General features: G+C 39.2%; 2 protein-coding genes across 2 annotated transcripts; one reads left to right on the top strand and one right to left on the bottom strand.

Annotated features, from left to right (window-relative positions):
• Positions 1–5,136: 5,136 nt before the first annotated feature.
• On the bottom strand, positions 5,137–7,104 carry nkx6.3 (NK6 homeobox 3; the record flags this gene model as incomplete). The annotated part of the gene is made up of 3 exons (XM_080531288.1): positions 5,137–5,358; positions 5,511–5,680; positions 6,699–7,104. The coding sequence occupies 3 exons, from the start codon at positions 7,102–7,104 to the stop codon at positions 5,137–5,139; spliced, it is 798 nt and encodes a 265-aa protein (XP_080387414.1).
• Positions 7,105–10,979: 3,875 nt separating this feature from the next.
• Positions 10,980–15,002, top strand: LOC308157680 (E3 ubiquitin-protein ligase NEURL3). Its single transcript, XM_080531286.1, has 4 exons — positions 10,980–11,061; positions 13,108–13,608; positions 13,736–13,918; positions 14,429–15,002. Exons 1-4 carry the CDS (start codon positions 11,031–11,033, stop codon positions 14,575–14,577), a joined length of 864 nt encoding a protein of 287 aa, XP_080387412.1. The 5' UTR covers positions 10,980–11,030; the 3' UTR covers positions 14,578–15,002.
• Positions 15,003–15,501: the final 499 nt, after the last annotated feature.

Raw genomic sequence — 15,501 nt, 5'->3', positions numbered from 1 at the left:
CCAATGGGGGGAGGAGGGAGGAACACACACACACACACTCACTCACACACACTCACGCACATACACACACACTCACTCACTCACACACACTCACACACACTCACACACACACTCACACTAACACACACACACACACACACACACACACACACACACACACACACACACACACACACACACACACACACACACATATGCACATACTGGCAACTCGCCAAGTAAGTACCCTGACTTCGGCTAGTCAAATAGTTCTCAAGTGTCAAGGGTTTACAATTAAGTATTGACCTTCTTCATTCCTACTGACATCCTTGAATGGAATATGCATACATGCTTTTAACTTCTTTTTTTTCAATCTTTTTTTTTTTTAACCTATTTATTTTCTAACAGTTTGCTATCAATGATGAGCATGATAAAAACAAAAAATAAGAAACACATACAGATGCTGCTATTTTAGTGCACTGTCAGCATGTTTGGCCAACTTTCCCTGGTGAGTATAGAGATGTAGTAAGATAAGAGGGCTGCTTGTTCATAGATGACGAGGTGTCAAAGGGAGTATTATGTTCCTCTGTGCACTCATGTTGTTCGGTGCTACTCTCCTCCCACAGACCCCATGTATCTTTTGGTAAATTGATTTCACGTAGTTACTGTTTGTCAGATCTTGGAACAGTCTTCTACTTCCAAGAAAATGCTCCATTAGCCCCTGTAAAGCCATATTGAGTTGTTTTCCTAACCTGCTCCCATCCTCAACTGTGTTGTTACAGTGTGCCTCAGTTTAAATCAATATCAGAATTGAGAAGACCACTGGGGCCATATTCAGACACAAGTGCCCACCAGGGCAGTATGAAATATGGAAATCTTCCCCATTGGACCTCTGCCATGAATTATCTCTGACTTTCAGCTAGAACATCTACATGCTGGTGAATGCTGATTATCACACGGTCCTGCTTTCCCGCCCTGCTGGTCAATGGTCATACTCTCCAGTGTACATTGAGAGATTATGGAGTAAGCCCATGTTTGAATACAAAGATATGGTTCAACTCTTAGTTGTTAGTGGACAGGGTACCAGAGCAGAAACACCACCACTCTATTGAGCATTCTTGTAATTACACAAAAGGAACAGAGGCTTTTTCCTTATTTCACTAGAGTGATTACAAATATCACCTTAAACTTAAACTTAACTTGAATGCTATTACAAATCGACTACTATTGTGTGACAGCATATGTAATGTTGTCAACAGCCTTATCCAATCTGTTTGAACATGATAGGGTAGGCTATGCATTCATAGTCAGTGATATTATTTAATTTAGCAGCCCTCCAACTCATTATGGATACCACCAAGAGTTGTTTTTAGCTTGTGGTACGTATACTGTTTTTACCATGAAGTGCTTTATTCCACAAACTATGGCAGACTCATTGAACCAAACAGCTCTTATGATTATCTTTCCATTTATTTTTATTAGCACATTTAGATTTGATTGTGTTATTATTTTGATTACTAATACTGTGTGTTTGTTTCTGTCTACCCTTGTGTAATGTTTTAAATGCCAGAATCTGCAGGACTGTTTATGCTACAGTGATTACCTTCACTCCATTGCCATGTCAGCAAAAACATTTATCATACCACTCTAAAATTAATACGAATGTATCAGGAATGGATGATTTACACCACAGCGACGCACACACACACGCACACATACACTCATGCTCTCTCTCTCTCTCTCTCTCTCTCTCTCTCTCTCTCTCTCTCTCTCTCTCTCTCTCTCTCTCTCTCTCTCTCTCTCTCTCTCTCACACACACACACACACACTGTACACAGCCACTGTATTATTTTGGTTGTACTGTAATTATTTTATTGACTATATATCTTGTGTTTCATTATTGGTCTTGTAGCATCGTCTCTGTATTTTGTATGGATTGTTGGTGTGTTTGTATCATCTTGCTGTAGTAAGGACTAATTCAAAGACTTAAAAAATATACTTGTGGTTTTCTTATTGATTGTTAGGTTTTTACAGATAATTTACAGTTTTAAAGACTCAGAAATGATCAATGATTATTATTATTATTTTATTTTTTTAAATGCTGAGTATTCACATACATTTGTGATTGACTATGTGGTTGTTCAAATATAGGTATAGCTTATCCCTCTAATCAGAGCACACTCAAATTTCCTTAAATGTGTTCCCAATCAATAATGTATGTGTCTGAGTGGAGAGAGCGAAGCTCACTTGTCAATAATAGACTTGTAGTTGTTGATTCATGGCATGGTCCACATATTCTAACACCTCCAGGGAATGCTCTTGCTTTGGAGTTCAATATGAGGCCAGCAGTATGGTTAGATTGAGTGGACTAATGTAATTTGTCATTTCTGGTCGAACACAAACAAACACTACTTTCTTGTAATTATTCCAGTTTTGTAAATAAATGTTGATCTCTGCAATCATGATATCATATTGTTCTCCATAGATTCGATTATTTCTATCAAAGTCAGTGTCAGTCGCTTTGCTACAGTACAGCTTCCTTTGTTTGCTCATGGCTGACACCTCTCAGTCGTGCCAACACATCAGTTTGCTTTTTGCAGGTAACACTGATTGCTCTTTCACTTTTCCTTTCAGTCATAGATCATCACGTGATTTCTATAACTAATCCTTTTTCCTCAGTGTACCAGCCGCACTGGATGAACCTGACATACTGTATAACATACCACAGGCCACCTGAGTCTGTGGCTTTCCATAAACAATATCAATATGTTCTCCTAATACACTTCTTGTCAGCTTGTGACTTGTTGTACAGAAACACTAGCCTACACAACACTACAAGGAACTTTGGTTAGGTCATGTTAGATACACTTCAATTTCATTATAGTGTTGCTACATGTTCACTCAGCCAGTATTCCCACTGAATAATATTTCCATGTAATTTATTCTCATTGTATGGTTTAAGAATTCAACTCAGAGTCTGAGCCATGCTTCTTTGGTTGCAGTAAGAAAAAGTGAAACTGCCTATTGATAGGATTTTGTCTGAAATAGATGAGAGATTAAACCTGCCCTCTCAAGGTGGAATGGCCCGGCTATTTCGGACAGTTAGAACTGGGCATGCTGTTCAGATCAATACCCTTTAAGGGTCAAGAAAGAAAAAGCCAACTGAAATTGTGAGTTGCTCTGGGTCCGATCCTCACCATTATTGCATTTTAGAAGACAAATGTGGATTCAATACCAGTGCCTCCCATTCATCTTCAGTGCCATGGGCTGGGCAAAGGTACTATCAGCAGAAAAAGTACAGATTGGGAGCAACTGCAATGTGTATTGCTAACCAAAACATTAGTAATTGCAGAGTCCTGTTGACCTCAAATATGCAAAATTGAACAACTGGTACAGCCCTAAAACGACCACAAGAGATTTATCAACAGTTTATTCAGAGATCTGACTTTGCCAACAACTGATATCAATGTGGCTCGAGAGTCTGTCTTGGTTCTCATGTCTTGGTTCTGAGCATTTACTACTATTATGTCTCTCTATTTCCACAACGGCAAAGCTGGTAATCTGTGTGATGGTGTTGTTGACTTATGTGACAGGATCTGGTTAAAAAGTCCTCAAGTAGGGCATTTTTCAGTTGTTTCCAGATTATGAAAGTGCAGATTGTAAGCTTTCAAATGACTTGAGAATTGCCGACATGCCCTTTTCACCAGACTGTATCCTCCACTCAGCTGGAACACCATAACTCTGAATGCTAGGGTGTTGAATACTGTTGATGTTTAGGCTCATTCAATCATTGGTTCAACTGTAAGCAAGCTCAATGCAGAATTCCCCTGGTGTTGGGCACACCCTCAGTTGCCGTACCATCTGCCCTAATTACACGTCACTGGGCTGTGGGTGGTGTGTGATATTTAACTAGTGAAGGAAATAGAATACTGACATTGATTTTGTGTTTGTCTTCTACTCCATACAGTTAAGCTTCAGCACCTTGGTAACAGCCTAAATCACACTGGTGTTGGCCTTTGACCCCTTTACTTCTCTTTCATGATTGAGTGTTCCTTACTGCTGATTAGTCTTAACTGTCACTTGTTGCGATCTGCCAACTTCTCTGCTGTATACCTGATATAGTCATGTACGGGTTTAGATGTCAGAAACCAGAGTTGTTTTCTTTTGTTTATTTCTGAAAAGTTACTAAAACCAAGTTATGACACAATTACCACTGTATTCAATAAATAATTCACAATAATTTATTGTACAATATCAATATCATTTACACTGTTCATAGATAACTGAAGTTGATGTACAGAAGTCCTTATACACTGAAAGCTCGCAGGTCTGCATCCCATTAGCCAGAAAGCCAAAATAAAATCTCAGTGCGAGGGCTTACCTTAAGTATTACAGTACAACCATTTAATATGATTGATTAAATTCATTGACCTGAAGTATTTTTGCTGTTCAAAGAAAACAAGCACAGTACTATGAGCTGCATCACTCAGGTTTTCCGGATGGGTATTAACATTAAAGGGGAAGTTTACCCGAAATCCATTTTCATGTCTATTTCTGGTCAATCCAAAATGCATACTGTCTTGAACTGCCAGCATTTGGCGTGGATTTATATTGTAGATATCGAAAAGTGAGGTCTGTGTTTACCTCCTAAAAAAGTCTCATACTGCGTTACAATACATCAGACAAGAGTTTTTGCACTCCGTCTCTGCTCTACTATGCCAATGATTCCCAGAGAGCAGCACGCCTAGCTCTTGCTTGTAGGAATTAAATCAAATGGGCAATATGTTTTGTGAATATGTCTACTACTGAATAATGAAAACAACAAATACACTGGATTACAGGGTAAAATTCTGCTTTAAAATGGTTATGGAATTCAAAAAAGTAAACATTGTTTCACTGTCCCACCCCTCATTTCATGGTTACATTTGTTATCAGAAGCATTATATCCTTTTTCATTTACAGGGCCTCTTTTTGAACATGCTGAAATGCTTATTTGTGTGTCTGTGTTGCAAAATAATTTATTTTAATGATAACCTTTGCTACAGCATGCACAGGTGTGTGTGTGTGTGTGTGTGTGTGTGTGTGTGTGTGTGTTTGTGCGTGTGCGTGCGTGTGTGTGTGCACACATGTGCAAGCGTTTGTGTGTGCGTGTGTGTGTCAGACGTGGTGTGGTCCAAGGCGAAGTACAGAGAAGGCCCTGCGGTGCTTGCGCAGGAGCAGTCGAATCTTCTCGTCGTCTGAGTCGGGGTCCAGGGGCTTGTTATACTCCTCGTCCTCCACCTCATTCTCTGAGGCCTCTTCACCTCTTATGGCCTGAGTAGAGCTTGGCTCTGAAGCACTCTTCTTCCTCCACTTAGTGCGTCGGTTCTGGAACCACACCTGATATAAAAAAAAAATATATATATATATTTAATTAGTGGGGTGTATTATCTAAATGATGTGTTTTTATACAACTTAGTCATTACAACATCAATCCACAGTGCCTGTCTGTCTTGAATATAGACCTACATGTATGTTGGCTTAAGTTTTACCTTGACTTGTGACTCTGTCATCCCCAGGGAGTAAGCCAATCTAGCTCTCTCTGGCCCGGCCAAGTACTTGGTCTGCTCAAAGGTTTTCTCCAAAGCAAATATCTGATGTCCACTGAACGTAGGTCTGGTGTGCTTCTTTCTGCCTGACATCTCCTCTAGATGCCCATTGTCTGGAAACAAGAAAACAAAACAATGCTGCTTTTACATGGAATTAAAGCATCCCTGTCTTCAGTTTATATAGAGCTTAGAGAAGAAATTGACTATTTTTACATTTTATTTTTATACAATGATCCGTTTCTCTACCTGTATGTATATCATATTTAGTCAATATTTCTTCCTCTATTAGGGGGGACCAGTATAAATCTAAATGCACGAATGTGCTAAATCGTCACATGTAAAATCGTCATGAAATACACATAACAAAATTCATTGTATTTTTGAGAGACTGTATTCTACTAGACTAGGGTGTTAATATGTGTGCCTGCTTTGTATTTAAATGTTGTTATTGAACATACATCTATGAAATTAGACTGAACAATATTTTGTTCTCCTACAGGATATCTAAGAACAGAATAAAACAATGTTACAATTAGAAAATGATACCTCATAACATGACAGTGATGACCTTCGAAACAAAAATGCATTGTCTGTCTGATAGACAATACATTAGTAGCCATAGACTTTATTACTTTCATTTTGTGTCCAATGTTATACAATGATTTGTATATAATATAAAACTATTTTGTGTACAACATTATTCTTGCTTTATAGGAAAAAATAATTAAACACAGATGTGCCACGTGAATGAATCAGCAGAATTCTAAAAGAGTGATACATTTTTCCGTATTCCTCTGAAATGGATAGTGATTACCTTGATTAAATGTGATTATCTCGAATTATGAACAAATTCTATAATAGTTTTCATGTTTCTGGTTTATTAATTTGTTTCTTTTTTTCTTACCCTTTTTGAGTAATCATTTAATACCTAATTATTGAGTAATTTACTCGATTACAATCAACAAATATGTTTGAGCTGTCAGAAAAGAGAAAATTATTATGCTTAATATAAGGTATTCTATAATATCATAGATTGTGAATAGCCAATGTCATGGCTCAATCAGTCCGTGAGTGAGTGGTGCTGATCAGCTGGATGCAGTGCTGAGTTCAGGCTGGGATAGATAAACTCACTGTTAGAGCACTGCTGCCTCCCTCCTCTCCACTCGTACCCGCTCTCTCCCCAGCAGCTGCCACTGCGACCCTTCATGGGGCACTCAGCGCCAGCCTTGGAGAAGCCGCCCAGTGAGGGGTTGTAGTCACGGTTGTAGTAGACCCCTGGAGAGGTGACCGTGGGGCCAAAGCCCCCCATACTGGAGTATCCAGAGAGCAGGGTGGTGGTACCGGACGCAGCCAACATGGAGCGACTGAGGATGTCACTGATTCCGTGAGGTGTGCCCGGCAGCTGGCTGTTCAGGCCCGGGTTGAGCTTGTAGAAGGAGTTGGGCACTGAGTACTGACACACGGGTGCTTTTAGGTCCGAGGGGAACTGGTTCAGGCTGTTGTTGAACAGGAAAGACCCCGGTATATTGGGATCCATGGGAAGTGCCTCCACCTCTAGATTTCACAAACTCACCTAATAAGGTCCAGTCATGAAAAGACCCTGTGTGGTTCACAAGAGTTCACCTTCACCTCTCTCACCAAGACTGGAGGAATATTGGATTGTTGATGCCTTGTTGATGCCTTCCTATTTCTTAATCCACCGTCTTTTGGTTATTGAAATAATTGCCAGTGTTCAAATAATGCCAATGTTCCCTACCTTTAGTACAATGTACTCCAGGTCACTGACCCTCAAGCTGGCTATTACAACAGAAGGCAGGTGCCAGCTTCAAACCATTCTTCAGTCTCCTCCTTCACCTGCTTTGCGCCATTGTACTGAACATGTTTTTTTTCCAAAATTAACATCAGGTGTTAGGCCACCTAAGAAACAGCGATAACAGTTGCCCCTCAAGACAAATACCTCCTCCCTGCTCTCTCATAAATAAGCAGTATCTTGAAGTGGAGTGGCACCTTGATAAAGATAGGCCACATTAGAATGCTGGCCAGGATTGGTCAGGGTCTCACAGCTCCCATGTATTTCTATTGGCTCCGTGGTCCAAGCTAAGGCTTCTATTGGAAGGCAGCAGATTAATAGTGTTTTGAACAGGTGGAGTGGGAACAAGTTGCTTTTTGATGACCTGCCATGGCTGGCCCTCTGTGGTGAGGCAGAGGCGAACGTAACAGAAAACCTAACATAGACTCAGGGATTCAGAGAGATACTGATATTGTGGTGGATTAGTAGCCATGTCTGGTTTCATTATTTTACAGCTCTGTGCCAGGTTTATCATCATTAAGATATTGCGAATTTTGTACACACAAAAAAAGAAAATGTGTTGGAATATTTGGATTCCTCTGTTGATGTAAGTTTGATTCTGATTCTGCATTATTTGGATTTGTCCTCTATAATTTCTATGATAATGTTGTGATTTCTCTACATCAATTCATACTCTTACAGTCAAAGAATAAACAATTTGTCGATATTCAAATGTATTTAATGATCTACAATAAATACATGATTAATTGATTTAAAACATAAAATGATTTGAATATTATTTAGAGGGTATATACATCTGAATGTGCATCCAATTCCAAATTATAGCTATGTATGTACAACTAAGAACACAAATTATCTGAATTAAATCACTGAATGTGTACTTAGCCTAATTTAAAAAAGAAACATGTTTTACCAGCTACCAGCTTTACTAGTATAAGGAAAAATGTGTGTACATTAAATTGTGTTGTTGAATAGGGATTGTCTTTCACTGATTGAAAATGAAATTATTATTATTATTATTATCATATTTTAGTTTCTTGGGACTCTTCTGGGCTGACGGAGAGGCAAGGTCTACAGACTTGTGTGGGACTCTTTGTTTACATAAATAATAATGCAATAAAAGGAAGTTAATTCAGTGGACTTTGGGGATAATTAAATATTGCTTGGGAAGGGAAAATTATAAAACAGCTGTAAATGTATCCATGGGCTATTAAACTCTAATGTGTTTTCTCATGTTTTGTATTTATCTTCTTTACTTGGTGTTTTAGTACTGTTGTATTGTAGTGTATTGTAGGTTCCCAGTTTCTGATTAATTATTTCTAATCCATATGTGGGGCTAATTGTTATAGAAGGCACAATGCAAGTGTCTACTGGAGTATTTGTTGTAAGTTTGCTTTGTAATGAGCGTTTTTTGTTATATGACAACTCTATTATTGTCTATCTGACTGCAACATAATTGGTAGAGAAACAGCAACTTGGTTATTACACAAACCCGATTATTCTCAGAACAAGTGACAAGTTAATATTCAATCTTCGAAGACAACCGATGTAAAGAAAGTTAATAGTGAGCTACAAGAAATGTAATGCTTAAGGAGGGGGGGAGACTTCCTGTCTCGTGAGACTTCGTGTTCGTTTCTTTCATCAGTGAAGCACTTTTGGATGTAACATTGGATACAATGTAATGTCAGAATGAGGAAATTCAGATATGTCCACGCAAGCCCTTGTCAAAAGTAGGTACATTCAACGTGAGAAGACAGTTGTCACACGAGAACATAAGATTTGTCAATGAAAATCTTCGGACCTTTCTCTGTCTGGTCTGTCTGTCTGGTGTCAGTGTTCACTGTATGCCTGTTGGCCACACGACATTGCTCATCTCTCCAGTAACTTTCCAACAGAGTGACGTGATTTGGGAATTTCTTTCCTGTCACATGGTGCTGCATGACCACTGGACAATCTCCATTAGGGGGCAGCGAAAATACACGTCTTTTAAAAAAAAAAGTTGTAACAATTTACTGTTTTCAGTAGCCACATTAGAATGTTTTAGAGGTTAGTTATTTGATGTGTCAATATGATTTTGTGTTGGCTGATTAAAATATTTCCTGTGGGAACCTTTCCATATTTTTAAATAAATATAATATATCTTTGGAAAAAGTAGTTTAAAAGGTTTGAAATAGACTGGATCAACTTTTCTTGTTTTGCTTTTATATAACAATTGAAAATACAGTTTAGAAAAGTAGAAAAATAGTTTAGAAAAGCATATGAACATATTATGCATTCTGGAATGACCCAATAAAGAAAACCTTATCAGACGACGTCAGCACTGAATCAATACCTTATGTTTGAGCTACTGCAGAGGTGTTTTTCAGGCTTAATGTTTCAAATGGAAAGAGAAATTAAATTATTACTCTGGCACATTGGAGGTAGTTAAGATAACCTTTTCTTTTCAAGTACACTACACTACTGTTATTATTAAAAGAGTTTTACTGTGGCAATTTAGAATGTTGTTAGAATGTTGTTAGAGCAGAAGTACAAACAACTCTCCCCCTTATAGAATCACAAAAGCATGCATAGTAGTGGATGGGGGCCTACAATTATATTAAAGATTGGAAAAAAAATAGGCTTGCCAACAGTGGAGTGATCATTCGGATTCTGGAACAGTGTTACACCAGATTGTCTTTCTTGTCAAGATTGAGGCTGATGCTAATCCATTCCTGCTATTGAAATTATTATGGTCAACTATATTTCATTGAGTTGTAAAAAATAGTTTCTAAAACCTGACTGTATACAAATACTGAGTCCATAAGCTCTAAGGGCACACACTGTAAGATTGATACTTGGATGAAAAAAAAAGTGGATTTTGTCACCGGTTTGTAGTTGTGATAACCTCCACACACATAACCTGTCAACCTGTCACTGATATAGATAGTAATTTTAATGAAATTCCCACCAGGCTCCTGACACAGATGCAGATGGTGAACAGGATCATATAATGAACCATCTACTAACTATGAGCACTAGATCAGATCTAGGTCTCCTTTCTGGGGGATTTCCTTTTGGATATTTAAAGTATTAGGAGGACTGCTTCTCCTGCTCTCTGCTTCTGCAAAACTCCTTTTATGCCCGTTTTTAGACTTCCATCAATATCAATCCCTGTTTGTAATAGACTGTAACCTTACTATAATAATTATGTAAATTGCTGTGTATCAGTCATTACATTAAATAATTAAATAAATTAAATGTTGAGCATTGGAAAATCCTGCTGTAAGGTTGGGTTAGGAGGAGTATGGTTAGGGTTGTGAAAACAGGATGCAGTGACAAAGAAAGATCATGAATGTGAATTTGTTGGAATACAATCACACATGAACACAGAAAGCACACTCAGACATGTGAGCTGGCACCTAGTTAAAAGAAGGCAGGACCTCTTCCTAATCTAGAGTTTAGGTACTTTTCCAGAGTGCAGTCCCTCCCCTTAGCCCTCCCCTTCTCGTTCTCTTCTGGTGATGAGTAGTGTTTTGTGTATAAACCAGGCACATGTGTCGAGGTTTATAAAGCCAGCTGACACTCCCACCTCCACAGAAGAACACAAACTAGCTCTGACAGAGGACTCATGCAGTTATTCACAGGAGGTACAATACTAACAACAACTTTTCAAGATGGTGAATAAGATGATTAGCAGAAATTCTGGTAAGAATGGTTTCTTTTTTATATGTACAAACAAAAATCTGACACTATTGTAATAGTCTTATACTGTAGCAAGTTCACATTTAGATCTACAATCATTTCGGCAATACAATATTGATATTTGGACATCTCTGTGGTTATGTGGTCTGTTGTGCTACTTGACAGTGGCTTAATGAGTTATGATATAATTTTTTGCATTATTACAGTTGCATTGTCTATATAAGCAATTAAATGACTGTATCGTATCAAACAAAGGATGTAGTAGCTAATGGAAGAAAGAAATGGGGAGGGGGCTGAACCTCTTTTACATGTATTCAATTGTTGTGCTGAATATTTAGGGATTTTAACAACCAGTCCTATTAAGAATCCATGCAACAAGAAGGTAATTCCTGGAAATGCATCCAGATTCTCAGCAGGTTTACAGTAAAGGCCAATCACCCATAATGCTAATCCTTAGATAAAGCATCCTATCAGAGGAAGGTGAGTGGTTTACCTTGAATGTGAGGTGTGACTGTTTTATTGGAAACAGATGAAAGCGATTACTTTTTGGCAATCATCCATATTTTATGGCCTGACTTGCCAGTTAGTTTATCACTGACAGTACATTTGCTCTCCAGGGGCTATAAATTAACATTTTAGACACTAGCTGAAAACACAAGATTTGATGAAGAGAAAGCATGGAGATAGATAGATGTCATGTTGAATCAGGCACTGTGAATGAGAATGTTGAGTAAACAAGGACATTGTTTACACTAGCTAACTCACCCTCCTGTATTTATCTATCAACACAATTCTCTTTCTGTTGGTAGTGACAAAGACAAAGCCCTAGCTGAAAATGAAACTGACCTACCTAAATCTGAATTACAACATTCATTAAAGAGATGCTACAGGAAATGTTCAGCCACTAGTCCTAAAAACGGTCACCGTTTTACCTGATGGAGGACAGAGAGGGTCTTCTCCCATGAGCAAAAGCTTATACAAGCCTTAAACTGAGGACTGTGTGGTCTAATGAGATAATAAATCGATTAACATTACATAATCAACCATACAGTCAACACTTGAGCCAAAATTGGCTGTTAATTGTAGGTCCTGTAGTAACTCTTTAAAGTCTTCTAAGTTTTAACAGTGTCTGCAGTACGGAATTGCATGATTGAATTTACAAGAAAGTGAATGGCTACTTCTTGTAACAACTACTGTAATGGTAGAACCTAAACAAATAATTTCCTGGTCGTTTGTTGTCATTACGATGCTCTGACAAAAGATACCTCTGTACTGATGCAATCAATCTATGTTGTTGATGATGAAGAAGAAGATGAAGATTCAACCTTTGTCATTGCACAGAGTACAACTAAATGTATTTATGCTCTATACAATGGGTCAGAGCCATAGAAGGCAACCCTGGAGCAATTAGGGGTTCAGTGCCTCACTCAAGGACATTTCGACACATGGCTAGCCGGGGTTCGAACCACCGAGCTGCTGACCTTGCGATCTTGCGACCTTGCAACCTTGCTCTACCGGCTCTACCGGCTGATCAGTTATGTTCTCTGTCACCATCTGATGTTCACTTTCTGTTTTGTTTTTTTATCATACAAAGGTCTTTAATACCTGATTCCAGAGATTAAATGTAAATGGGTTAGGGTTAGGTTTATGGGTTTATAGGGTTAGGTTTATGTTTCAGTTTCAGTTATGTTTTCTGTCACACATTTTTTTTAAGGTTATTTTTTTTCTGAGTGGGGCAGTCCCACTCATATTTTTCATTTCATTAGATAGAGATAGTGAAGATAGACAGTAAAGTAAGGAGAAGAGGGCATGTCAGCAGGGCATGGGCCGAATTTGAACCCATGCCTACTTTATGTCAGTATATATACATATATATAGTATATAGTGTGCACTGTAGACCGTACAATGTGTGCACTGTAGACCGCGGTGCTAGACCACTAGACCACCCCAGGCCACTGATGTTCACTTTCTATTTTGTTTTGTCTTTCTTTTTCATCTCTGGGAAAGATTCCAATGATTAACTCAAGTTCATCTTTGTATCTCCTGCAGAGTGCGAGCTGCCACACATCTGTGGAGCCCGCTGTCTGGGCCCTTTGACCTTCCACAGGGAGGCGATGGGGGCCTTGGTGAGCCTGAGTCAAGGGGCCAGACGGGCAGAGAGGACTGGGCGCTCATTCAGGCATGGCCTGGTGTTCAGCAGCAGGCCGGTACGGGTGAGGGAGCGGGTATGTCTGAGAGTGGAGCGCTGTGAGTTAGGCTGGCACGGAGGCCTGCGTGTGGGCTTCACCACTGTGCCTCCCGTGGCTGGAGCAGTGCCCTCGTTGGCCATCCCTGACCTCACCAGGATCCCCGGGCACTGGGCTGCCATTGTACCTGAGACACACTGCCTTGCCGGCTCAGAGCTGGAGTTCTGGGTCTCTTGTGGTGGTAACATGTATTTCAAGAGGACTGATGGGCGACAACACCAACTGCTGCAGGGCCTAGACATCAGCCAGCCTCTGTGGGCCATGATTGACATATATGGCCAGACCTGTTCTGTGCTCCTACTGGGTAAGCTCAGACATTAATGGAATGCATCTAGTCTTCATTTCAAGTTAGTTATAGTAGCAAAAGATAAAAAAGCTGGGGAAATATCCAACTGTCATTGACTAACCACACATCTGGTTCATTGTTGTAGGGTCAGAGAAGAAAGAGGCTCTAGGCAGTCGAAAGTCCTGTCCTGTTCCTCAAATGAATCCGTGTACCAATTCTGACAACTGCTTCAATCTGAACCAGATCTCTGATGTGTGCCATCATGACAGACACTGTGACGGTCTTCATGACAGCTATGGTCTCTGTCATGTCACTGAGAAGACAGCAGGTGAGCACATTTCTGCTTTACCTGTACTGCATTTACTTGTAATATACATACAGTAGCAGTTGTTGTATATGCATGATTAATTGTTTTAATTTGGAAAGATTGAAAACATTGTTGTTTCTGTTTTTTTAAAAAAAAGTTTTAAGTAAGCAGTCCCACTCATATAACATTTTAATTGTAATTGTATTGGATAGAGTTAGACAGGAAAGTAAGAAAACATTGTTAAATGGGTCTCTTGAGGTATTCTTAGAAGCTTAGTCCCTCACCCTGACCTGCAGACTGCATTTCGCTGAGCAATGTTCTTTGCTAACATTCTACACATACAATATGTACACTTGTTCAGGTAAACATTTACAGAAACATCTAAGCTGTTTGCTCAAGGACATAGCTGAAGTACAGTACATCATTCCTCACCCGTATGCTTTGAGTGAGCAACCTCATGGACGCCACACCATACTCTATCTTCAAAGCCACGCCGACTCACGGGTCATGTAACATGTGTTCTGATTGCAGACCCTGAGTCTGTACAGGACTGTGCTGTTTGCCTGACCCAGAAAGCCTGCATCACTCTGGAGTGTGGACACCGGTGCCTGTGCTTCCAGTGTTCTGCCAGAGTCATCCAGGAGTTTGGCACCTGCCCTCTGTGTCGCCAGGACATCTAGAACCTCTGCCAAGGGAAACGCCCCAGACAAAACCAGACTTGCTGCTGAGTGACTCTACAGAGCTCCACTGTGAAGATGAGGAGAAATAGACATAAGAAATGTGTTTGATTATAATGTGAACTGTAAAATATCTCTCATTGGAAGTTTTTCCAATTGCACAAAAGACACTGAATGTATAATATTATTGTAGATATTAAATATGTTTACATGTTTTGACCTTTGTATTGAACAACTAAATGATTTAGATTTAGGATTTACTCTTGCACATGCACTTTACCTTACCTTGTCTAATTTATCAGAAACTGGTAGCCTATTACCTTTACAAAGAAATCTTTATCAGGGGATGATTATGTTTGATATAAACTGACCAAATATCAATTGCTGTCTTAAACTGGAAATCACTCTTCAGATCTTTTAGAACTTTTGTACCTATGTATACTTTTTATTTATTTTATTTTTGCCATACAGTTACGCCTACATCTGATCTCATTGTGAAATAAAATGAGGTACGTGAGTGACCACTAGAGGACAGTGTTGTATCGTCAATAAAGATTCATTGTCAAGCGCTTCACGCAACATCCAACAGCGCGCTTTCTAATTTTTTTCCTCTTCACTGCTAATAACCTCAGGGGAGGAGAGCCAAATATAAGTAGGTGAGTGAGTCATATTAGTTGGACCTTCATTGAAGGTTTTAAGAACATACCTTAAGAACATACCTTTTCCAGCGATAAGCTGTACTTTATCAGACATGTCTACCATGCAGAATTGCAATGTAATGGTTCGTATAAAACGCAATCGGCAGTGAGCTATAGAGGTATGCATCTACTTACTGTATTGTAAACATTTGCATAGTTCAACATTCAACTACCTACATCCATGTTGACAGAGATATGTGTATGACATAAGCCACAATGAAGCCAATGT

Source organism: Nansenia antarctica (genome assembly GCF_963989245.1).
Source record: "Nansenia antarctica genome assembly, chromosome: 5".
In the NCBI taxonomy this organism is placed as follows: domain Eukaryota; kingdom Metazoa; phylum Chordata; class Actinopteri; order Argentiniformes; family Microstomatidae; genus Nansenia; species Nansenia antarctica.
This window is presented reverse-complemented; position numbering and strand designations above follow the sequence as displayed.